At 38.3% G+C, this 26,907-nt stretch overlaps 1 protein-coding gene across 1 annotated transcript in view; it reads left to right on the top strand.

The window, feature by feature from the left end:
• Positions 1-1,601: 1,601 nt before the first annotated feature.
• The window catches only part of AMMECR1 (AMMECR nuclear protein 1), a 100,738-nt gene continuing 75,432 nt past the window's right edge, over positions 1,602-26,907 (top strand). The window contains exon 1 of the mRNA XM_054169702.1: positions 1,602-1,773. Within this exon, the coding sequence (XP_054025677.1) occupies positions 1,602-1,773 (172 nt within the window). The remainder of the gene's footprint in view (positions 1,774-26,907) is intronic.

Below are 26,907 nucleotides of genomic sequence, written 5' to 3'. Positions count from 1 at the left end.
CCTGCTGGGGTACAAATACAAATAAAATAACCAGCCTACTTCCAGTATCATCTACTCTTCTAGTTCCTAGAACAACACATAGGATGAGAACAGTTAGAACTCTAGACAGACCAAACGACCTGAAAATGGCCTTTTTCTCTGAAGAACCTATCAATGGGAAGGTCATAGTGAGGCATTCTCAGCTTATACATGTGTAGCTTAAACATCTGTTTATTATCATAGGTCAAATGCTTAATTACTTGCCTCAGTAAACAACTCTGTGAGTGTGAAACTACAGCAAGTAGTATATATTAAATACGCCCAAAACACTCAGATACTCTTAAAGCACCACATCTTCATCACTTAAAGTGGACACTCCTATCAGAGTGACTAAGTGAACACACACACACACACCCCACTATAGTTGAAGCACAATAAATATTTGGTCTCCCATTATTGTTTGGCACATCTTATAAACCTGACACTACAGAACAGAAGCACATTCTGAAGTAAGGGCAATATTCATCTCTTTTCTCAGATGTACAATTGCTTCCCAAAGCAATAGCTTCTCATAAACCAGCCCTGTGTGGCCTGAACCTAACCCAGTTCTAGTACTTGAAGCTTTTTCTCTTTTCAGTGTCAGCACAAAGCAATCTGGGGACTAGGTCCTAGTCCATGCTCTGGCAGCTTTAATACTGTCCTAAATAGGTTACTGAGGGTTACTTTTGGCACTACTTGGGAAACTTAACTGATGTGAAGCCAATGTACCCAGCTTTGTGCCAACTGCTTCTTGTTCTTGTCTAAATCAGGGAAGTAACATACAAAAATGCCAAAGGACAAGATGAGGACTGGAGCTAAAGTAAGCTACAGTCCAGTGATCTGTATAAGCACAGAGAATTCATAGGGGACGCTTACAGACCAGAATAACCTGGAGTAGTCCTTAAGCTACTGTAATTTGTCCTGGGTATAGAGATACCAGTGTCTCCTCCAAGGCTGTGCCAAACATTCTGGCAGTTCTTGATATTTTGTCCCTGAGCCAATGTTTGCAGAAAATTTCCTGAAGTGTTATTTTATCTGTCCTTCCTCAAAACTTCAACTGAAATCCCCTTCACTCGATGGACCACATATGGCTGAAAGGGGTTTTTAAACCCTACACAAGAGTGAGAGCTTTTCAGAAGTTAGAACTGTGCCATTTCCAAGACCTCAGCAAAACATCAGCTTGCCTGACTGCTTTGAAGTTCAGGAAATAGGGCACTGCTGTAAAGTATTGTCACTATCTCACAGATACTACAGGTGAAAAGAATTTTTTTTGGTCCTTCCATCTGCTATTGCAGAATTTTCTTCCATGTTGAACTCTTAAGGGTTAACTGGCATTGGGTGGAGGAGGGGGAAATCAGAGGTCAGCTCCCATTCTGATACCGGTGAACTCACAAGTTACTCCTTAAGTGGTTTCATCCTAGGTTCTTCCTGCCAGCAATTTCTCACTTTAATCATACACCCACAGCAACCCAGATCTTTAAATTCAGCAATTCTTTCTCAGGTTTCAGCAAGTCATTGGCAGCCTGAGCTATTTTTGGGATATTTTCTCTACTGCAGATGCAGCTCAGGAAAACGCAGGGAGCATGCTAAAGACCTGCAGCTATTTGCCTTGTACAATTTGCTCATTTCTCTTTATTTCTCTGTTTTCCTGCACTGTTCACTTAAAGGACAATCTCTCTAGCAAACAAAATCCCCGGAGCCTGATTAGAGGGACTGAAGGCTCCCAGACACGGATTGCCTGCCAGCCACAGCACGGTAAGGACATGGACACTTTTGGCTAGCCTTGCATTGCAGCTTTTTAAGCTTTGCTGAACGTTTATTTGTGTCCATCGCTTCCAAATCAACACTGCTGGCATGGCAGGCAGTCTCCAGCTCCTGGTCTCCATTTTCGTTCCCTAAAATCCTCAGCACTTGTAAGTAACACATCTATACTCACCATGTCTTTGTGTGTTCTAGAAATCAATGACTGACACTAATTTTGATCAGTTCCAGGGACTGGGGCTTTTTTCCTTACATTATAGTATCTTTTGAAGATCTGTAATTTGTAATCCTGATTGAAACTGTGGATATTTCTTTTGCCTGATCATCTCTATTTTAGGTATATCGCTAGCCTTATTATTTAGCTCAGCAAATTATTCAGATCAGGGAATGTTTTTATGTACGGGAGATGGAAACATTAGAAGGAAGACCTGCTCCTGCTGATTTACAGCTATATGCACAGCTTGTTCATCTTGTGTGCTGGCTCTGCTATTCTACCTTTAAGCTGCCACAGAGCAGTGCACCAACACTACAAAGACATACAAAGCATAAAACCAATGCAGGGGATTGAGCTGTACTCAAAATGAGCAGGTTATATCATGCAGCTATATGTGCTCACAGAAATGCACTGAGTGAGGTCTGCAAGAATGAGATTCCAATTTTATAGGACATACGATTTTATTGAAATACTTGTAAAAATAGTTTAAGATCCTCAGAGACATTTTACTTAGACATACTACCACAGGAATGTGAACACAGTTCATGTCTAATGAATGTACAAACCAAATTCTGGGAATCTCTAGAGACAGATATTGCAAAGGGATTGCTTTGGTCCTTTCCTGTACTTCAGGCTTTTTAGAAAAACAGGAATTGCTTTATGCTTTATCCTTTCATGTTCAGTAATAGATGACTGCAAACAGAGATTGTCCCTAGGGCTTAATGTACATCATCCACATATTTGACTGCAACTTGGTGTTTGTTGTCCTGTTAGGAGAGGTTTTAGAAAGCCTGACTTTGGACTAGAGGTAGGGAGGCCCTCGGATAGACTAAGCAATAGGAAGCTACCCGTATCTGCTGCCAGAGCAGACAAGAGCATCCTGTACAATTGTAGCACCATAATATTTCCTGTCAAAATGCTTTGACATTATAGTCTGCAGCAGAAACAAAAGTTAGCACAATCTTTGAAACAGCATTTTAGGAACTCACTCAAACACCACCTTTGTTTTTTTCAATACAGGAGATTTTTTTTCATTTTCTAGCTTGTAAATGTTTCTTGAGTGATTTACAAAAGCAGCTAGAGATGGGATGGGAGAAATGTTGCATGTACACATGAATGGACTGAAGGTCTTTAAAGCTTGATATTTAATGTGGGAAAAGTCCTGATGTTGATATGCAAAGATTTTTTTTAAATAAAAAAAAGCCATGCAGGATATAAAGAGTTACAGCTCAGAGCACTAGTAGCAAAAAGTGAAAACTTCAGATGGTATCAATAGATTTAAGCTCAGGCTCTGAAAGTGGTATTTTTGCTCCTGAAAGCCTCTATGATACTGTCTCTGTTGCTTATGAACATAAAACTGATCTCTGAGCTTGGCTCTCTCCTCCCACTGGTGCATCTCTGCCTCAGTTTCACTGAAGTGACTGATACTTAGTTTAATGAGAAATATTAATTAATCCTTTAATCCTTACCTCTGTCTTTAGACTCAGTCCCAAATGTCAGCACTCAGCTTGCTGAAGATCTTGAGATTTGACACATATCCCAGAGACTGCAGGCAGAAAGAAATTATTGTAGCTGGATGTGTTTTGCTAAGTTAGAAAAGCATTTGGGTGTTTACTGCTAACTGTATGTCATTAGACAAGTTACAAGGCACGCATGGAAATCTAGATCCTGTATTTCTCTCTGTTTGTCTCTCTCTCAAAACAAGAAGTTACTCTCAATACAAACAGAAGTCGAATGAAAGGAGTTCTACCAACAGGACAGATGTGTGCAGAATGGAGTGTTCTAGAAATTTGATGAGGTAAAACTTGACACAGTGATACACCTGCACAGATAACTACTCAAGTGATGCTTGCTTGGGCTCAGATTAGAAAATGTCGTTACTCAAAATTATTATTAGAAGGACAATGTGTGTTGTTTCACAATATGTGCTGAAAGGAAATAATCTAAATAATGAAGAAGCAGATGTCATCTAGGAATTATTAACTTCTTGTTTTTGAAACAAACTCCTGTACACAGGAGCTCTCTGGAAGCTGAAAATATAGAAGGAATATAGACCTTGGGGATTAGCAATTCTCCAGATGTTCTCCACTTTGGATACACTCATGCTATGTTAATACACTTTTGTGTGTGTTTGTGCCTATACATTAAATCAGCCACACACGAGATACTGAAGATTAACTGACTCTATAAATGTACTAATTTATAACTCAGCAGCTATGATGCCAGGCACTCCGTTACTCACACCTAATGTTCCTTGCCTAGAGACAAGTATATATAAGGGGCTAATGGCTATCAATAAGAGTAATGGCTAAAATGAAACACATGCTGACAGACCATAGAACATGGTCTAGAGTCAGAACGTGAGTCAAACCCACAAGTATTCCTTCACTTGAACAACCGCAGAAGCAGGTGTCTCCAGTTTTAACAACATCCTCACACACTAAAGTTACAACAAATAAGTTACTGTGCACGAGCCCAGACATGATGAATGGCCACTTCCATTCTCTCCACCTGGCTATTTTGTTTGCCCTTTTAAATTTTAGTTTAAATCCAGTTTAAAAAAAAAAAAAAAAAGGTTTAATTGGCCCTGCACTACTCTGTAAATGGCAAGACTAAAAGTGTCTATAGCCTCACTGGATCTATTGGCATGCAGGCACTTAACTACACTGCAACAACCCAATCAGGTGGCTGAGACCTTCATTAAAATTGAAGCAACACTTTTATTTTTCCTGGCTGTCCCTTTGCATAAGACCAATTCTATTAAATCCAGTTGAGGGACTGCATTGAAAGAGGAATCATCAACAAAAGGTGAATAGCACAAGAATTCTTCAAGAGCTAGGTCTGAATGCTAATATTGTCACTGAGTGGGGCTCTGCAACAAAAAATCAGACAGATTTTACCAGTGATAGGCTGAGAGGCTGCATTGATCCTGAGGACAGCTATTGGAGAGTAATGTAATTGAGAGGAAATAATAGTACAAACTTAAGGCTTACCAGAGGCTGGAGCAAGCAGATGAGGGAGCAGGCTAGAGTGGCAAGCTGCACAGGCCTGTGAGGAGGTAGGCACTGCTTGGCTAGTCCCAGCAGCTCAGCTTTATCATCTCTGTGGCTGTTGACCCCATCAGCACTATCAGTCCCCAGCCTTCTCCCAGGTGGCAGCAGAAGCACAAAGATGCTCTGCAGCCCTTTTCCCTCCTATCCTGTGTTCATTTCTTCCCTCATCAGCCCACAGCATGAGCATGCCTTGGCCTGCTTCTGGCTCTTACCTTAGCCTCAGCTTTTGCCTTTGCGAAGAGTTGGAGAGGCACAGGGAGGTAGTAAGGACTGCCTGGGAAAGATGAGATGGGGGCTACAAGGCCTGGACAGCAGGATGAGAGTGACACAGGAATAGAGATGAAACAGGACATCTTGCAAAGAGAGTGGGAAGAAAGGGGGAGACAGCAAAGTGCAGTGGCTTCCACCCAACACTTTCTGATGTGATACAGTTCAGAAAAAGACAAGTCCATGTTACAGTATGGCACTAAAGACACTAGAGACAGTGTAGTGCTGATGATTCCCTGTTTGGAATATTATATAGTCTTTGTCACACAGAATACAGCAAGAACAATCTGTACCATAACAGTGAGCCAGGAATGAGTGCTACTCATAAAGGTATCATCTGGAAAATTAATTATTTAAGTTGTACGACAATGTTGGCCCAAGAACAAACAGAGAATTAGGAGAATACACTGAAGCAGTGAGATGGGAGCAAGAATCCTATCCTTTTTTTTTAAGATAGAGCATGATCAATACCATATGTTTTTGCAAGTTGCAGCAATACTGTAATGGCTCCAGGACTGTTTTCTGGATTACTATGATACATGTTAACCAAAGTGAGAAAAGAATCAGTTCCCGGATGTAATGCATGGATGAATAAATAGGTGCTATAACTTTAGCAGATGTTGCTACTTTTGCCATCACTTGCATTTCTCTACAAAGATAACATCAATGCAATAATATCAACTTCTTTAAGACACACAAATGAAACTGCCACTCTTTGTTAGAGAAGAATGAACAGAGCAAAGCTGGCTTTTGCTGATACTCTGAGGTATCTAGGAAATCTATTACAAGGCTGCACAGATTAGTGTATACTGAATTTATTTTAAGAGTAAACAAGTACCAAAAAGTTGTTTTCATGTTAAGACTTATCCTTTTTCGTTCAAACCCCATTTTAACCAGGCCGTCCAACAGGCTGCTCTTAAGTGCAGGGTATGGAAATCTGAGAGTGTTAGACCCTTAGTTCCTTTTACCCAAAAGAAAATGAAATTGAATGCCACATGGGTGAAAGTCAGAGACTATAGTACAGATCTGGACTGATCTGTCTGTTTGACACCAAAGCAACAGATCTCATACACCAAGACTTTTTTTTTCTTTTTTGGCCAAAACCATGCCAGAGCATCATATCTTCATTTCTGTATAGATTCTACAACCATATAGATTAGGGTATGTTTGACTTGTCTTTTCACAGGCTGCAGTATTAATAAAGGGAAGGCTAGATAGCCTTCAATTGCAATTAACATTTAGAAATAAATGGCTGTTCTTTTCAAAATAAGTTCTGAAAGATATCTTTGCAAAACTTAGGACTGAAATTCCATCCCTAAAACTGGAATCAATCACTGCAGATTCCACAATATTCAAGTATTTAAATTCCCTCAAGATGGCAGGCTGCCTTCAGAGGAGCAACAGGGGGTGCACTGTATCAGAGATCTGTTTAAAGGTGAGGTGTCTGAGGCTACACAAAACAGAGGCTACAAGAAGCAGTTCTGCTGCAATCACTGGTTGATTTTACCTTAACTGCACTGAAAATAAGAAAATCCTTTGGATGAAAAGACTGGATTTCTGGCATGTGAGCCACCTAATTTGTTGCCAAAACATAAGCAAAATTTTTTGAACCAGGTAAGCTGGACACTTCAAAATGTTTTTATATAAAGACTGACTTAGCTGAATCACTTAGTAATTTTCCTTAAAACTAATTGGGAAAATACATCATTGCATTAATGTTTCATGAATATGCTTTGTAGTCTGCAAGATAGACAGATACAATCCCTGATACCATTTTTGGCTTCCTAGACATCAGCTCCAGTGAAACACAGCTGAAATAGACTCCTTAATCTTCCCCAACAAATCTGTCAATGTTTCTTTAGCCAGCCCTAGTGGACATTTCTCAAGTCTTGGTTGACTTTGGTTTTTGTACATACAATGACCAGGTCAGCAATCATAAGGAGAATCATTAGCAAAGGCATCTAAGACTAAGTCTCAGGAAGTCACTACACATACCAATGACATACAGCAGATCCTAACTACAACCTCTCCTCACTATGTGATATCATTTCCTCTGCCATGCCCTGTTAGTAACTAAAGTCCCTAATTTTATCTAAAGCTAGAAAAGTACATAAACTCAAAGAACATAATATATCAATGCAGCAATGGCTTGCTAAATGTCAGTACTAATTTTAACAAGCACAACAAAAGCAAGCAAAATTCAGCTTTCACTAACACTGTCTCACATTTAACCCTAAATTATTTATGCTGTGACTATGTCTTTCTTGATGCCAGCTGTCACTCCTCAAAATCTAAAGGTGCAAACCTAATGAAATTAGTCATATTTCTGTTTGCAAAGGAAAACCAAAAAGCCTCAGCTGCGAAATAGGAAAGAGATTATTAGAAGTAGGAGGAGGCCTTCAGATAAGACCTTGAACTAGTCATATTTATGTCTAATAATGTCACCATTTTAGAGTTAGACAGAAACAAATGATATTTCATCCTTGCAGAGCGCGCTGACATCACACCGCCCCCAAATTTAGTTCTTTCACGCAGTTTGTCTGTGCTAGTGCTATTAATAGGCACACTAAAATGGTAACTTCACCCTGGCTCAGCTTTGACTCACTGAATGGCCTTGGGCATCACATAACCTCTGCCTCCAGTTCTCTATTTGCATAATGCATTTGTCTATCTAGTGACTTTACAGAGTCATAGGGCAAATAAATGAGCCACTTCACAGAGTTTTTAGGTCATAATACACTGGCTTTCTTTATAATCCCTGTGCACTTCCATCATGTATTTCCTGTATTTTAACAGAAACTTGGCTTTTTTTCATGAAGGCAACCAAACTATTTAAACAGAAGGAAGAACTATTTAAAACTTCCAAGCTAAGCCTCCTAGGATTAGCGTTTTGAAGCAAAAGAATGGAACAGTAGCTACAGAACAAAGCTTGTAGTCTCATAGCCCAAAATATCTTTATTTGGTGATGTTTTTAAGAAAGCTCTTCATTGTCCAGAGGAAAGGGACTAAAGAAGGAATCTTAATTTCAAAGAAATTTACAAAGAAATAACAGATATGTTTTTAGTAAAATCTGCACTGCAAGATATGGCCTGGATATATTAGATGGAAGACTCCACCAACCCATCACCTTTACTAAACTAGCAATGAAAAGAGTTGTATGATTTTGGAATCCAAAGTGGCTCTGAATGCAAGACAGTCATATTCATTTGACTGTACCAGAGCACATAAATGTTCCATGTAACCGAGACGGCTTGCCCAAAGGTATTCAAGTTAGTTTGATGCTTTGTTGTTGTTTTTTCCCCCTGTTGTCCACTGAAACTATTGACATTTTCTCTAGATACCAATTTCTCTGCTCCATGTTTGACCCTTTCTGTCTTAAAAAGAGAAAGACCCCCATCTCATCAAGGAAGCCCCTGAGGGGACTTTTAAAGCATTGATATGCAAACTTCAGATGTTCATTTAATTATAATGGGAACGTAAAATAGATGCTAAAATAAATTAGAGAGTCATCTGACCTTAGCTTAAAATGCAAAGATGGACAAAGCAAGCACATTCATTATCAAAAGTTGAATAGTTCAACAGTGATTATTGTATCAGTGAATGCCAGGAGATACCTCCAGTGCTGCAGCTTTACAAAGTCCAGACTTCAGGCTAACTGCTGATGATTCATTAGACACAAGTGGCTGAATCTTTCAAGGTGATACTCCTGGATGTTCACTCATCTATCTTTTTTTTCTGACTTGATTTACTCTCTGCCTGGATTAGGTTCCAAATCAAAATTAATAGAGAGCAATGTAAAAGAATAGATATAATCCTGGGTTACCTGAGACAGATTGAACAGTATTGCCTTTAAATGGGCAGTGAGTTGTTCCCCAGAGTTAGGCCTTCTCAGCTATGCTAACCAGGAGCGTGGGTCTCCAGACAGCAGAGCTCCCAGAGACTGCTAAATGCTGTTCCATTTCTAATTATACTACTGCAGAAGAGTAAGGAAAAACAATGTATTATCCAAACAGGGCTGCACATAGATATGTGTGAATGAAAAACAGATGCCTGATGTTGAAAGCACTGTCCACTCCACAGGAAAAAATAATTCAGGGCTCCAGTCTAACTCACAGCTTACGTCCTCATGGAACTTGGCAACAGGACAAGGACAAAAACTTTAAAGCAGATCTAATCACTAATAATGACATAATTATTATGACATAACTACAAATGTATGATATATCTAGTTTGACAATGATATTTTAGGATGCCAGTTCAAACGAGGATACAAAAACCCAAGGTCTAATTCATTCCCAGTGTAAACTGGCAGTGTTCCAAACGACTTCAATGAGATATATACTTGATCGCCCTGGTTCTGATTTTGGGTCAGCATCTTTCCAATGTTTGGGATTGGAAAAGCTAAAAAATGCTCACTCTTAAATCCAAAGCAAGCATCTCTATGGAGCTGGAGGAAAGGCATATTTTTGTGTATCTGCATTTAGCCAGAACATTTAGATTTACTGTTGTTGGAGTAACTTAGCCATATAAAGAGAAAAGTTCTTACAAAACATAAGATTAAAAAGCCTGAGAGGCAGAGCAGTAACAGTCAGTCTAAACTGAGTGTTTTATATCCAGACAACCAAACAGCAAGGCTTGAAAGTTGCTTAATGGATGAGCAAAATAAAGCCTAATATACAATACCAAGTTAAGGGCTCTGAATGTCAGGTGGGAAAAGGTACAAATCTAAAGCAAAAAGAGAATGAAAGATGAGAAATTTGGGTACATAGAGCCCCCCAATATTACCCTGACTAGTGGACAGGTTTACTGCAGAGGAAACATGCAGTCATGTCAAGCTGTGGAAAGAACAGAAGAAGTCATTGAAATAAAGAAGGAAGAATAAGGAAAAAAGAACAGGCAGGGCCTTAGATACATGTAATCTGCTTGGGCTGTGTAAGCAACAGTCATAAATTCAAACATTAAATGAGAATGAAACTATTCTACCTTTTTTGTTTTGTGTGAAACAGGATTTTGTTTTCATTAGGATGCAACCACAAAAGAATTTTGAAATTTTCAAAGAGTTGTGCTATGCAAAACACTTCAGTCTTGTTAGTGTGTAATTGCAGTAAATCACAGAAAGGTACTCCACCCTACTGCAACACAAACTGTAACAGCAATGAATCTAGAGATCAGAAGTAGCCCACAGCCAAAACAAAAGTACTGCAACAGAAAATTCTTGATGCTGGAAAAAACACTTGGCCATAGGCTGAGCTATTTTTATACTTGCTGTGCTGAAAAAGCATGTATTTAGATACTTGACTGCATTATCTGAGGGATTTTACCACAGAGCAGCTCTAAGAAGGGAAAAAATAAAATAGCTGAGGCAGCCAAATGGTCCATTATGTCTGCTCAGAAGACAAAACAGTGAATCATTTATGATTAGTTCGATAAGCAAAACCACTGAGTTTAGAGTTTATCTATAAACTTTTTATGTGGTTATTGATTTACTATTTAACGATAGTTGGTTAAAAGATGAGGTTGCCCAAGATCTGTATCCATTACCACTAAAGGATTAAGTGCCCAGGACTTGTGGATAGGTGCTGTCTATTGACTTTGATATATTGCATAAATATTGTGGCCATATGTCAATGATTCAGTCAGGTTACAGTGTGCGGCTCAAAACTCTCTACAAACATTGAACGAGTGAAAACCCTGTGTCAGTATTTTATATATTAAAACACAAAAAGAAAGACAAGTTTTCTTAGAGCACAGGGCTTGAACAGTAGTTGTGGAACAGCCAGGTTACTTTAAATAATGATCACCACAATTTTCATCCACTGTATCTATATTTTTGCAGCAAAAAGAAAAGAAACCGTCTGCCTCTACTGCCTCAGTGGCACTGCAAGTTTCTACCACTAGAGTGTGTCAAGGCATATGTGAGGATAAAAACTCTCCATCCTCAGCATCGTTGAACCCAAACTACTACCAGAGCACAGGACAAAGACAAGCAGCTTGAATGTACCATTTTCCTGATTTCCTGCATGTCTTTAAGGTTATACTACCGAGAAGAGGTCTCACCTGCTTATGCTGGGCACACGGGTTTTCATGTGAATTCTGAACAACACAAGCATCCAGAAACAGTCCAGCCAATTTTAAGATCCATTACACCATGCCTGTGTTTTCAGGTCAATGTCAATGTCAATATCCCTTCCAGGCTAAGACTCTTACTTGGATGCAACACAACCACCCCGGTGTTTTGCACTGAAAAGTCAGCACATCCAGTCAATGTATGTAAATCTGTTCTTCCCTGCTTCTGTCTCCGATAGAACAGATGCTGTTAAATTTTGGGGGAAAAACCCCCACAGACCTAAGCAAAAACTGAAAATCTACTGTTGTGCTGAGAATGGAGATGTTCTGCTGTATTTAAGAAATCAACTTAAAGAGAAACTATAAAAGTCCCTCTCTTTGATAGTAAAAAAAAAAAAAAACAAATCAGAACAGTTAAAATTAGAACTGCGTAGGCATAAAGCATTCCCAGTATCAAACAGAATATGTTGAAATGTACACATTTGGAAATGCTAAAAATCAGGTTCTGCCTCCATACTTTACTGAATCAAGGCTTGGCCCCTTCTCCATCTGTAAAACTGCACTGACAGTGCTTCCTTCCTCTCTTTTTGCTCATTTTTGTCTCTAGATTGAAAACTCCTGTTAGCTATTTTGATTACAAGGCTAGCTCTTAGTAAGTTTTTCACTGTCCACAATGTCACCCTCTTGCTGAAGATTTTAGTTACTAGATCAACTCTAGCAAATTTTCTTTGTAATACATTAAAACAACCCCCCAAACAAAACCCTAACACCCAAACAACTACCATATGAGAGACAGAAAACCATACACGCAAATCTGTAGTCACACACATGCTCACATTATGTGTTCTGAATGCAGACATGGTACCTGAATTCATTATCTACTTCACTTCTCTTAGGAAAGATCTGATAAGGTTTTGTGGGAATCATATCAGCTTCTTGAGCTTCCACAGGTCCACAGTGTTCATGATGACTGAGCAAAACACCTCCTGAAGTGCTTAAGGATCTCTTCAAGCCAGCCACATAGGGTCAACAAAAATAATGAAAGAAGAACCTCAGATTTCAAGATTTAGCCTTTGAGTTGCCCAGATCAGCCTGAGAAAAAGACAGAGCCTGGCTCTTCCCATCTCCTGCTCTGTAACTGTACATGAAAAATATAACTGTCACATTTATTTGAAATGAACTGGTGGATGACAAGAGAACAAGGAACAAAGAGAAAAATAGGAACCTGAAAGAGAATAGGAACACAAAGTACAAGTGAAAGATCTGTGATGGATAAGGTCACTTTTACTCAGTGTACACTGAGGTAATGATACATTAGGTTGGTATCCCACAATCACATTAGAAGTGAGATTTCCTCCTGCTCATGTGTAGCCTGCTGAAATCACAAATCCTTGCAGACTACATTTTCATACAAAACAGTAGGAGCACAGCACAGGCAGTTTGCAGCGAGGCTCAAGGTCTAACACTGGTACAGTGCAAGTGAGGAGCTACTGTCATTAACACACTGACAGTGGTGTAAGCAAATATCTTTTCACAAGTCTCATAAAAATTATCAGGACAGTGTCTTGTGAAGATTTCATAAACAGAGCTAGCAAGTGCAGTTTTCTCCAGTTCAATAATCAAACCAAAAAGTCAGAGAGAAGCAAGCAGAAACCTCAGTTCACAGAGCTCATGCAGAATCTTTTTTTCCTATAAACCAAAAATCCTAGTCATTTGACTTTGGGGTAAACCTGAAACACTAGATTTTTGTTTATTGTGACTAATTTTGGAGAAGAAAACAGTATTTCAGTTTCAGTATGTTAAAATATTTCCTTTAAAAATTAGAAAATGTTTTCACATTTTCCCTATTGTTTCACTTGAAATTATTTGTCTAGTTCAAGCTAATGTCAAAAATGAAAACAAAGAGCCCCAGTCCTTTCAGCCCTCTGTTATTCTAGGAATTTAAAAATCATTTAGAAAAAATCCAGCTCTATTTATAAATTCAAGCAACATTTTACTCCTATAGTCTTGGGAAAGGAAATATCCAAAAGCTTTTCTAAAATAACTTTCTGTTTCCTGACACAGTGTCCCCAGCTATTGCTCAACTCCTTGTGCAGTGGTAGCTCTGCTCTCACCAGGACACAGTCCCTCATTAAACATTTTCTACAATTAAGAGTGTGAAGGCTAGAAAGTGAATTTGCTTCTTTTGTAAAGAGGGAAGAACACCCAGGAGAAGGTATTTAAATTATGTCCTGAGGCAGAATGAAGTTGATTTATGTCAGGCATTATTTTTATCTCTCCAGTCAACTAGAAGTTATGCAGCATAGGCACTGACATGCAGCACTGGTTTGTACCAGGCTCTGACAGCGTTTGACAATAAAGGCAGTTTAACAGCAGGAGGAGCTCTGCCCTTTTGCAGCCCTTTACACAGTCCTTAGGAGGGGTTGCCACCACCAAGGCCAAGCACCCAGGAGCTGGTTCTCTGCTCAGGTAAGCACCACATCTATCCAGTTTGCATAGTTTAGGCAGTACAGGACAGACTGCACTTGCAGCTTGCCAGAGCAAAGAGAATGTTTGGGTTGGCTCCTGCATCTATCATTTCACACTTGTCCTGGCATAATGATGATGGAAAAAATGGATAGTTATGGCAGAATCCCACACTCTGATCTTCAGTCTCATACTGCCACTAAACATCTCTAACCCATGCTCAGACCAACCATGCATAGTTGAACCTTGAACAACTAGGATCTTTTTCCCTTCTTTTTCAGCTGGCTCTGACATATGGAAGAATCTATTCTTCCATCCTGAGACCTCAATCCAAAGCCCATGACCTTTCCATTGGTTTCCAAAATCCTTGGATCCTATCTCTGAAGAATAACAATAGGCAAACAAAACCAAAACACTACAATCAATACATTACCTCTAAAAAAGGAATGGCTATTTCCTCCATACTTTGAAAACAGGCAGTGTAGTTACTGAGTGTTTAACATGTAGAGGTATATATGCAGGTGCTTGAAGGAACATGATCTAAAACATTAAACCTCTGCACTTAGTTTACATAGAGAAGGAAAACCAGTAAAAATCTGCTACAATAAAAACATAAAGCAAATGTTTCCAAGCAGCCTACTAAAATAAACCACTTGGATTTAAAAATTCTCTTGCAGTGAGTGTTGCATTGCATGTTTCCCGTGCTTGCAAGCAAGAACAAATTCATTATAAATTAACATAAACCCCCATTTTCTTGTACCGCTGGTGAACAGGCAGTGATATGCAAGCTCATGAGTAAGAAATTCAAATGTGTTCATATGTTAATAAATATAATGATGTATATAGCTGAATTGTAATCATCTGGTGAATATAATTCCTAAATTACAACGGGTAAGGAATTAATTGGATTCTCCTCATCTTGTCTGGTGGCTGTGAGTAGCATTTACTGTGTCCCCTAGCACTAAGAAAAGGCAACAATCTGGAAATGGGAAGGGTTACATCCAGAGGCCATCAGGTAGCTTGAACATTACAATGGTGACGTTTTAGCTTTTTTCTTCTTTTACATTTTCTATGTAAAAATACCACTCATTTTAAGAGACTTTCCCATCCTTTGAAATAAATACAACTGCAAAGCAGTGAGACATCTTCTAAAGAAAAAGATAATTATCAACATGGTAGCTAAAAGGAATAGCTCTTAGAGCAACTTGCATACTGTAATCTCTTTGAAATTTCATACAGCATGTCTCCACAAGAGCTAAGATGTGGTTTTTACATTATTGAATACAAATGTAGAGACTGCAGTGGATATGTATGTTTTCCCAAGGAACCTCTCTCTAAGTTCTTAGATTTAGATTAGCTATGGGAGGAAATTTTTCTCCATGAGGTTGGTGAGGCACTGGAACAGGTTGCCCAGAGAAACTGTGGAGGCTCCAAGTCTGGAAGTGTTCAAAGCCAGGTTGGATGGGGCCTTGAGCAACCCAGGTCTAGTAGGAGGTGTCCCTGCCCGTGGCAGTGGAGTGGAACTAGATGATCTTTAAGGTTCCTTCCAACCCAAACCATTCTACGATTCTTGACATTTTGAATGAGAGTGGCAAAAAGCACTGGGATATAAGATGGGGTAAAGCAAAAATAAAAATTGAAGAAAAAACCCATTCTGTACACACTTTCTGCTAAATACATGGCACATACACATGACAAGCTTTATGCCTTTCTTGGCATGAATTTTTATGGTAACTACTTGGAAGTAGAACATAAAGAGTAGAACACACATCACAGATTTAGCACATACATAAATAGCATTCTACCAACTAAACTCCAAAAATGTATTTGAGACCTAAATTGTATTTGGTTATCCTTTTCCCCTGTTCTGAGAGGAATCTCGTATTATTTCTATGAGATAACGACATCTCATAAGAGCAGATGAAATTTGCACAGCAGTTTGCAAGAAAGAGAACTATTTTTTAATCTTTGTTTCACACAAACAAAACCGGTAATAACAAACCTTCTGGTGAATGAATTATTAGCAATTACCCTTAATTTGGGTAGTGTACCCTTGCAGCACATTTCGGGGGTAGACAAATGCAATTTGAGAGAGGTTTGTTCCCTAGCAGTAAAATCATAGGCTGAGGTCACTTTAAGGAACTGTTTGAAAAACAGTGTATGATTAGTATTTCAATCACTGCCAATTGCCTTTACTTACTGTAATTATTGTTTCGTAAGATTTAGAACAAACATGTTTTGCTATCTGCTGCAAGACATCATATCACAAATTGAAGTGATTCAGAGTGAGATTTGTCTTACTCTAAGCACATTCTGAAGCCAAGACTTTAATCCTAATATAAAATCTCCACATCTCCTGACAATTATACCTGTTAACATTAAAAAAAGGTAAATCTTGAATGAATTTTTCCCTTCCTTCTCAGAGATGGCTGATCCACTGATTCTCTTAGTCAGGACTCACCTATTCCAAGTCTTAACTCCTTTCTAACACTTATCCTTTCCTCATTTTCCAAAGGGAATATTAGTGACTACAGTAGTCTGATTTTGTCAAAAGTCACCAATTTACAGCTTTCTACAAGCTCTTCACAGAAGGCCGATGCAACAGGACACCCTGCTTCACCCAGCAGTTTAAAATCAATCACTGAAATAACTTTGAATCTAATGCTTTGGTAATGAACAGGAAGCTATCTGAGAGTGTTTCTCACGATAATGATTTGCACACTAATGTTGGATGATGACCAGAGTGACCTTGCTGAAACAGCATATGGTTGGACATTGATGACCAGAGATGGTGTGACACTGACTTTAGTGTCTTACTCAGTATTTTAAAAGCAGACTGTGTTTTGATGTCCTAACTTCTAAGCAGTTAAAGTAAGATAATGCCACCAGATTTTGATAAGTAAAAAGTAGACATTTGCCACTGTAATCAGCTGGAGGGCTAGCACAGAATTTCTGTCCTCATGCACTCATTTACATTAACAATTACTTCAAATATTGACAATCACTAATTTATTGTAACACTAAATGCTGTATAAACAAGTCACTATCCTCCCAACAGATGTTAAATGTTTTAAAGCAGAAACTTCAGAGGTTTCATAAGAAATGCATTCATAATGTATCAGCTTTGCAAAACAAGCCCCAAACCTCCAAACTTTTAATCTTTTCATTATCTTTTGGGAGGTGTGTGTGTGGGGAAGAGGAATATGCAACAAACAGCTATTACTATGTCCTTGTTCTTGGAATCTGTGAATGGATGAACATAACAGTTCATACCACTCACATCAGGTTTCCTGCAATGTCCTCATGGGACTCATCAGAACTGAAACTCTGCATTAAGACAGTTAAGTGTAATCAAACCACATACTTCAGGCAGCAATCCACAGGACTCAGAAAGGAGTTAGTTTCCCTGATGCTCCATTAGTTTCCTTGATAAACAATTAGGTTTTATCTATTAGATTTAGGTTTGAGCATTTTTCACCTCCCTCTGAAGCATCCACTCAGCCCTAGTTGTCTGGACATGCATCCAAACTCAGAAGTTAACTCAGATAATGCCAACAGACCATTAAAAGCAATGTAATTCATCAGTGTATAAATCAAATTCTTCCACTGTCAGCTATGCAACCCCTAAAGCTCATCTGATAATTCTTGTTCCAAACCAGGTAATTTTATATTCGTTTAGCAGTGTCTCAAATAATTCACAAACTTTGTGTAGCACAAATGTGGGGTTTTTGATATTTTGATATATTTTTCCCAACTATTTAAGTAGAAAAGTATACTGTGTTACTGAATTCTGTATCTGGTGACAGTGAATTTCTAGTCTTTGTGACCATGACTGCACAGCATGGCCCTCACCCTCTGCAATCCTGAGACACTTCTTTCTCTACTTCCTACCCTGCTTTTTTTTTTTGGTTTTACAGTCCTTTTTCTCAAGTACACCAGCTAAGTTGGTCTTAAAGTCTATCTTATGATGGACTGCAGCTTCAGACTTCTGATTGATATACAGCATGATCACATTTTTCTTCTGATACCTTTATGACAGCATAGCTGATGGCAACATAGAACCTAGGCTGCTGCTAAAGAGAAGGGGGCTCAAGAAAACATGTTAGCAATGTGACTTTAAACTCTACATGCACATAACTCCTCATCTCTCTATTGGGAAGAGGAATACACAAATCACATATGGCATTAACTCTCTACTCCTTGGATAACCAAGAAGGGCTACCCATGGTGTCAGAACTCACACAGAAAATCCCGATCTTCATTCCACCTACATAAAGGCTATCAAAATCACATGCAAGATTTGGGGAGACAAATATTCTACCCCTATTTAGGTGCTGACAGAACTTAGAACAATCTCCATGTGATCTCCTTCTGATCCCTTTTCTGTTTCTGTCCTTGTTTCAGGTAGTTCAAAGAACAGGATTTTCCTTCTTCCCCTTCCCTTCCTCTTGAAGTTCTCTGTGTTATTCTCTGAACTTTGTTCTCGGCATCTCTTACTTCCCTCTCCGCCTGTCAGACAAGGCAACCTTTGATACCCTTTTTTTCTTAGTGTCACCACAGGACAGAGGTTACCATGCATGGAAGGGCTGTCTCCTGTCAGGCTGTGAGCACTATGCTAATGTGACAGCTTGGCAAGTATTTGAGAATGTCACTTCTAAAAAAATAACTGTTCTGAATGTCATATATACAACCACATAGCCATCAACAAAAAAGCCCTACAATCCAGCTCTAATATATATTTCAAATGAGATGCCCACAGGCACTTACAACATGAGGACATGTCAGCAGCCATATGTGCTGTAATCCTTGTCTTTATACATATGCCCAGCATAATCCTCTCATGCACCATATACCTAATCTTCATTCTCTGCTTTGGAAGCAAGAGTAATCTAAAAAATTCAGAATTAATTCAAATGCATTAAATAGAATATGAATCTTCATCACCTTGGCTACTAACCAGTTAAAGAATGTGGCAAATGACCACATCATCAGTCTGCCATTCAGTTTCAGCTATATGCTGTGCTACCATTTCCTTTCAGGTTCTTCAAAGCCCTGCAGCTGAACTACAGCAGAGTACTTAGCGTAGAATTGTATCTTTTGGGGGAATGTGTTATTTTTAAATGCTCAATAATTATGAATTCATTTGCCATTCTTTTTATAAGCAGGGGATCATAATGAACTCATCTGTTATTCATGTGAATGTCAAATGTGTTCCCACTGGAGTTTTATTCTAATTCACTATTAGTTAGTGGACTCATAAAATAAAATGCTCTCCATTTTTCACTCTGAACATGTAATGCTTGGTAATTTGTTCATCAAAGGGCAAATGTAATTTTTTTCTTTGATAAGTTTCAGTTCTGATTTAACCAGGTAAAGAAACAGGTTTAAAATAAGGGTAGCTTTAGAAACAGAAGTAGATTTGATAAGCTCCAAGTCTTCTATTTAAAATGCAGTGAATGAGATTATCATGAGGTAGTATTTTTAAATGTAGATGTAATACACTGTAAGCACACGTGCTTGAGCCACATGCATCTAACAACACAAACTATACCCCAATATATAATGCCCAAAGACGGTTCAATGAAAGACACAAGTTTTCATGCAACTGTTCTGTTGCAAGAGAAAATACAGAGGTGTGACACAGGTCACCACAGGATTTGAGTATGATAACATTGGAGAGTGGGACTTTGACCTGTGAAAATAAACACAAACTAAGCAATAGAAAAACCGAGAATTCAGACTTTGATTTTTTTTTCTGTGTGTTTTGTTTTGTGTGTGGGGATATTATGAAGTTATTTTCAAAATTCTTCTAACTCCCTAATCTAAACTGTAAGGACTTACCTTTGCAATGGCAATGACAGCCCTGAAATACTTCAGCACCAGTTCCATAGAACTGCCATGCCGTGCCAGGTTTTTCCTCAAGTATGTCAGAGTGACTTTTCCAATCCTGACATGCTCTTTAGAAATGCTAACCAAAATTAATGAATTATTATAAAGATGCATTTTCAAGGGAGATGGTAACAAATCCAGAATCCTATTTGCAACTGGAACTGCTAGATTAATGTAATGATAGCCTTGCTTTAAAATACACAACGAAAGCACTTTTTTTATCAGCTGAAGTAACAGAAGGATATGGTTTTATCTCAGTTACTTTTTTTCAGCATGGAAATGGTCATTTCCTCAAATCAAGATACATTACCCCTGTGCAATCTATGGCAGTCAGAAGGTTATTAAAATATTAACCAGGAAGAAAGCACTGAGAAAAAAGAAGTATGTAAACCAAAGCTCAGACTCAAGTTCTGATGGTCCCAGATACTTCTACCCGTCAGAGATAGTAGCTTCATGTTTTGTAACAGTTAACAGAAACACATTAAAAGCTGAATAGCTGAATGCTATGACTTCTTTCATAGTTGAAGAAATACTATTTACTTTACTCTTCCAAATTTTTACTTCATTAAAATAACTATCACATTAAAAAACAAAAGGTCTGCCTTTAGCTGCTGCAATCTCAGATAGGAGGGACTAAGTTATACAGATTCTGCAAAAATAGGAATGCCAGAAATAGTGAATTAAAGGAAGGGTGAACAAAAAGGCTGATGCTACTGTGCCAAGAACTGGGTGAAACTTTGTTGAAGCTTGCACAATTATCAGTTGCTTATTATTGAAATGAATATAATGTATTTATTTGGCACATTAAATAACAGCTACCAAAATGATCACTTCTGTCAGGCAGTCTAAAGGCCCTTCCCTAGAATGAGCATACAAGTCTAGGAGATATGAATGGAAGACACACAGTTTTGTTTACTGAAATTCATGTCTGTGTGGACATGTATCTATATCAATTTCTTTGAAAGCAGAGGATAGCTCAGGAGGCCTAGGAACAAACAAATCATTCACCCATTTACAAGGGAACCCACAGGTTTAAAAGGCCTGATTTGGAAGTCATCATTCTGTAATGGTGAAATTCTATTGACTTCATTGGAGTAATGTGATGCATACATGTCTGAAAGGAGAACTGACTTCTGCAATAGAAAGTACATTAGCATCATGCTGGAGAACATTAATTCTACAGAAAAGAAACAGTAATACTAATGAATAAGTAACTATGAGTAAGTGAGGTACTGAATGTTACCAATTCCCACAGTTTCCATTTGATTCAGAAACTTGCAGAACTTGGGGTTCAGGCTTATTAGTCTCCTCTAAAGCCTTGAAGACATATGAAAGTTATGGATGCAGTGCACATGAGCTGTTTGGCTTTTGCTGCCACATTCAAAAGACAAAAGATCCAGAAGTATCTGGTGGACTGAACAGGTGAAAGCAGAGAAGGGTGAGGGTGAGATGTGACTCTGAAGTGCTGTGAGGCTCAGTCTTACTGAAGCTGCACTCACAAATTGCCAACGATGAAACTAACAACTGCAATGAGAAGGGTTTTGCTGGAACCCTGCTAGCTTTTCACCACAAAGGGCAACATCTGCTGTTAATTAACATTCTATTTATATCTCTAGGCTCTTTTAAGACAATGAATGTAGTGCTTTTAGCAGTTAGAGGCTGATATCACTGAAGCAGCACCACCTTTACAGAAATACACTAGCATATGTCAGTTTTTCCTTTGTGCAAGAAAAGAGACATATAAGTGCAAGAAGGTGGCATAAAGGGTGATTTTATAAAGCTAGCCACAGAAAGGACATTCAGGATGACATCTACAGATCAGAAGCACTGTAAGAGCTAAGGTTAAGTAATTTAGGCACCAAGTATAAAGAATACTAATAATTCTAGGGGAAAAACTACATTTGATAATAATATATTACATACTGAAGGAGAACTACTTATGACTGACATGCATATTTTTGTAAGTTCCAATAGTCTACTGCAGCTAATGAATTTTCTTTCAAAACAATAGCCAGAATATTTCATGAGGTATGACTAAAACCATAAAGTGATTAGATGGTCCCACCTGGAATGGTGGAAGTAATTTTTGGCTGTCTTAACAGGTTCTTTAATAGAAGTGAGAATGGTAAAGGGCAAGCAGAAGAATTCACTGAGTTTTGCTGCTCACAAAGATTAAAGAAAAAAGTTATTCAGTCTTTGGAGAAAAGAAAAGGGTATCTCACTTCTCTGAAAGGAAGAAAGACACCAGAGCTAGGGTGCATGAACTGGAGTTCAGAATGGACCATTAGAGACACAGAGGTGGCATTTCTTTGCACCAAAAGCTAGGTAACATGTGCAGAATGATAGCAAAAGTGGGAAATAGAAGACATTAAATAATTTCAAAAGAAAATTAAATGATACCTAGAAAAAAGATGCCCAACACAGTCATACATCAAAAGGGAGATGAAAATTTATGCCTGTTAGCTTCCTTACACGGGAGTGTTCTGTCATCCTAATCAATTAACACTGCTAGCAATCAATTAACATTGCTAACATTCCCCTCTTTGCAGAAATTTCTGCTCCTTGCATTAAATAAATATACATGAAAGGTTCATTTTGGTATTTTTAGATGAAATACTAAATCATATGCTGACCACTTGGGATGGCTAAAGACCTATTACAATTCTTAGAAATAAACAGGCATGTAACTGTGGTGTCCTGACCAGATTTTAATTCTCAGCAGCTGCATTCCACCCACCTAGCTTACGTATACCTTTGGAAATTCATGATTACATTGTTTTCCTAATACACCTCAATTGTTGTGTCCTATTAGATTGTTCCTGGGTTTCATTAGGGATGGCTGTATGACTGCACTGGATAAACAGACACCCATGTATTGTTTTAAATGTATTAACTTAAAACTCACGAAACTAGCACCTCAGACTGGTCAAAAAGGAGGAATGCTGTTAACACACACGGTTGCTGTACAGTAGTGGAAAACATTTTGTGTAGGAGACCATCTAAAAACAGCCATGTCAAAAATTATGTCCTAAGGCTTATTATTAATGTATCAGCTAGCATAAATCACTGTAGCTCCGCTGACCTCAATGAAACCACGGTGAACTTATACTGAGAATATGGCTGCGTAAGCTTCATCTTCTTTCATCACTGTGCAATGGAAAAATACATTCAAAAAGGACAGGATACTGCATTAACATAGTATTTGAGGAAATTCCAGCTCACAGAATTAAGTGAAAAGAATTCCATTGAAAAGCTCCTAGTATCCTCACCTTTCATTTATTGCAAGTTCTTTGATCCTTAAGTTTTTAATTAACTATGTTCTCTGACTCCATTGACACATAAAACATTTTTACTTCTAGGTAGCAAACTCTCCCATCCAAGTTTGAAAAATAACATTTTAGAATATGTGAGAGTTTGGAGGTGCTTTTTGTTTATTTATTTTGGGGGGTTCTTTTGGTGGGGGCTCCTTGTTTGTTTGTTTGTTTGGGGTGGCTTATTGTGTTTGTTGGTTGTTTTTTTACCAAAGCAATGCCCACTTTTGCGGTGCAAGCTCCGTGCACAGATGGCTTAACAGAATCAAACCCTAAATTTGCTTCAGAGGGAAAAATGTCTGTAAAACAATGTTAATTTTAAAATAACACAGATTGTATTACAGTATGGCGAAATTATAACATAGCTCAGAATATGAAACAGGGCCAGGATTCCAGTAACACAACATGTGAGGACCTTTTGTCTTCAGCCTGGTAGCACATCCTGAGATGACTTTTTGTACAAGATTTTTTAGAAGAGACTTCAATAGAGGCTTGATATATGGAACAATGGCAGGATATGGCCTCTAACGGGTAGGAACAATTACTGCTCTCAGACATGTGCAAGTTAACTTGCATTAACTTTATTGGATTTTGTGCACACTTTCTGGCCTAGATTCCAAGCTACGTCTAATTTCTCCTGGGGACAGCTGAGACAGGGAGCACACTGAATGAGAAACAAAAACTCTTCTGCCTAAGCAGAATATACTCATCAACACTCAAATGAGCCTCAAGAGTGTGATAGACCAGTTTGGCAATAATGTGAAAAGGCAACACAAGCAAACTCACTTTCTCCCAAGCTACACCCATAATGCCTTGTGTGCTGCAGGGCAAAGGAAGAGCTGTCTAGACTGTCTCCACCAAGTGTGGAAACTCCTCAGACTGAAGGAATTCTCAGCATGCAAACCTTCCAGTTTATGGCAGGCCCATCCAGAAAAGTTCACTATGAAGGGAAGATAGAATTTAACCTTTGAATTTGGGGAGAAGTACAGATTCTTTTCTAGAATAATAACTACAAAAATAGCTGACAACTTCACAGAGGTGCTGGCTATTCACAGTGCTTAGTTTTTGGACTTTGTTTCCTTCAGTTCTGAGAAAGTGAAAAGTGACATAGTTTGCAAAGAGAGCCTTTCTGGTTCCCATTCTTTAGCACTGATTTTTCTACAGTTTCATGTATAAACTACTTCACTTTCAAGGCCTTTTGTCCACCCTGTATCTTTCCTATCCTTCCTCAACTGGCTTTCTTCACCTATTATTTAAAATTCAGGCACTTCTGTGATTTCTGACAGTTTTCCCATAAATATGTGCAATGCCACTTGCTTCATCTTATTTTTCACCAATACTGTTTAAGCTGACCAAACTATTAATTCTCAATTTTGTATGACCACTCCAATAGGCCAATACTGATTTTTGTGCAGCCCTCTGATAGATCAGATGGGAGAACTGTTTTGGCTGAAAAATAATCAAAGGAAAAGAATAACTTATTTTCAATTTGATCTTCTGCCTCACATCTGCACAAACAGCTGCATGAACACAACAGAATGGGTGGGACAGGAAGGAGAACAATTAGCTGAGGTAGAGCTGCTTAAGCCAACATTACTACTGCAAAAATGCACATGGAGCCACAGCCTAAACGTGCTATTTTAAGTACTCTTTTAAATCCCTCACCTGTCACAGTGCCTATTAAAAGAATTGATACTAAAAAGGCTAGGATTATATCACTCCTGCTTACTGATGCAGCCCAATTTTGGCTCATTGTTTCCTTGATCTGGTTGTTCTTGTCTCGTAATTAGATTATAAGATACTAAGAACATAAATCTTTTGGCCTACACTGAAAACAATCTGACTTCTCCTACAGTCAATGCAAATTCAACCTCAGATTCAAAAGGAACTGAACAATGTCTGTTAAGACATCATTTCCCCCAGATACTAGCCATTCTGATTTTTTTGTTTAAGAAGGGTAATTGAAGAGCATCTTTGGATCAGAGAGAAATATTTTTCTGCAAATAATTCTGGTTTTCATACCATCAATTCTCCAACAGCTTTTCTCAAGAATCACCAGGAGTGATTTTTAATTAAAAAATTAATTGTGGTCTCTTGCTTGTGACAAGTTAACAATTCTTAAATCACTAGGGCTTTAGGACTTGAGGTCAGCAATAGTTCTAAACAGCTGGAGTCATAGAGGAGAGCTACATCACACCTAAAATAAACTGATCTAATTGCACAACTGCACTGACTGCTTGTACTGCTCAAAGTGTGGGTTTTATACTGAGCTCACTCAGTACATTTGACTGCCTGTGAGGCACAGCACAGTCACCAGCCAACAGGAGAAAATCTGCCACAGTTAGCAAAATATGGAAGTACTATATACATGAAGGAACTTAACATATTCAGGGCTCCTTGTAATAAGAAATTTAAAGGTCTTTGAGACTGAGCAAAGGGCCAATGAAAGAGCTGCTGCAGTTAACTTAAGCCATCTTAGCCAAAGAATAAACTCTTTTTGAAATATAGATGGGAATTTTTCACTGAGCTATACAAAAGTGTTCTGTGAGCCTGTACTTCTCTCTACTTTGAGATACTGAGAAGAATATTTGATAATACAATTGTGTCTTCCTGACTCCACTAAAAATAATTTCCACAGTTGGGCTTATGTATTTGCTATTGTCTCTACAACAGAGAGATATGGTTTACATTACATTGCACTCAGGTAAGATAGGACCGCAACTCTAGGCAAATATAGAAAAGAACATCTGCAGAGGTGAATAAAGTAGGATGTTTTTAAAGAGTAAGTAATGTGTTTAATTCACCTTTTTATTCAGCCATCGCTGAAATGCAATACAAACTCTGAAATGATTGCTGTGCACTAGCAGCAGTCTTGATACTGCATAAGGATATCTGCCCTAGCTCTGAAACTTAATCCAAACCTTACAAATAATCTGTCACAGTGGAATGAAGGGTTTGTATTTGTGTCTATACTGTAAGCTTTTGCAGTTACTCGATGCTTTTTGTAAATGTTGGTGTTAAATAATGTGGGATGGTTAAAAACATAGAAAACGCCAGAATTCAATACCTGGAGAAACTATTTTCCCAAAAGCAACAGAAGGTGTCACTGCTAACTGGTTTTAAACAAATGCATCTCCTAAGTGGAAAACACTGCCTTTGTTTCGAGAGAAACTTGAAAGTTGTTTGAGAGAGAGAAACTGGGTTCCCTTCACAAGCATTCTCCAGCTCCAAATAGAAACAGTAAAAATGGAAGAGATTCCTTTACACCATTTAATTCTTCTCCTTTTTATTTGCTATTATTCTCTGCAGCTGTTTCACTTAAGGGGATGAGTCACGGTCAAGGCAAGAGAAGTTTAGGCCTGTATTTGGACAGAAACCTTCAAATAATCTTTTTAATCCATTACTATTAGAACTCTAATAATGTGGTATTTTCTCTTCAAATCCATAATTCAAGATCCAGAATTTGGACCATGAGAATGCTGGAGAAACCATTCCCAAACCATTCCACTCTCTTAAGTAGCTTTGAATTGTGAAAACTTTCTGAGACTGCATTTTAGCTTGGATAATGACAATTCTCTCTAAACTTGTGATATTACTTTAATTCTTTTTTGGCCATCCTCACTCCCTTGTCTTCCTTGATATTGTATTGCTGCTATTCTGCGTTAAACAGCTGTTACATCCCATGCCAGAGATAGCTGCACAACCCTGACGAGTGAGGTGTTATTTTCTAAATATACATACACACAGCTTTTGAAGTACTCTATGGCCCTCTGCAAGGATCTTCATACATACACATTATCTATATGAGAGACTAACATAAAGCACATGTCCTTTCCTACCAGGATAGTTTGGCACTCCTAAT

The sequence above is a fragment of the Dryobates pubescens genome, chromosome 18, assembly GCF_014839835.1.
Source record: "Dryobates pubescens isolate bDryPub1 chromosome 18, bDryPub1.pri, whole genome shotgun sequence".
Classification (NCBI taxonomy): domain Eukaryota; kingdom Metazoa; phylum Chordata; class Aves; order Piciformes; family Picidae; genus Dryobates; species Dryobates pubescens.
Note: the sequence above shows the minus strand (reverse complement) of the source record. Positions and strands in the feature narration are given on the sequence as shown.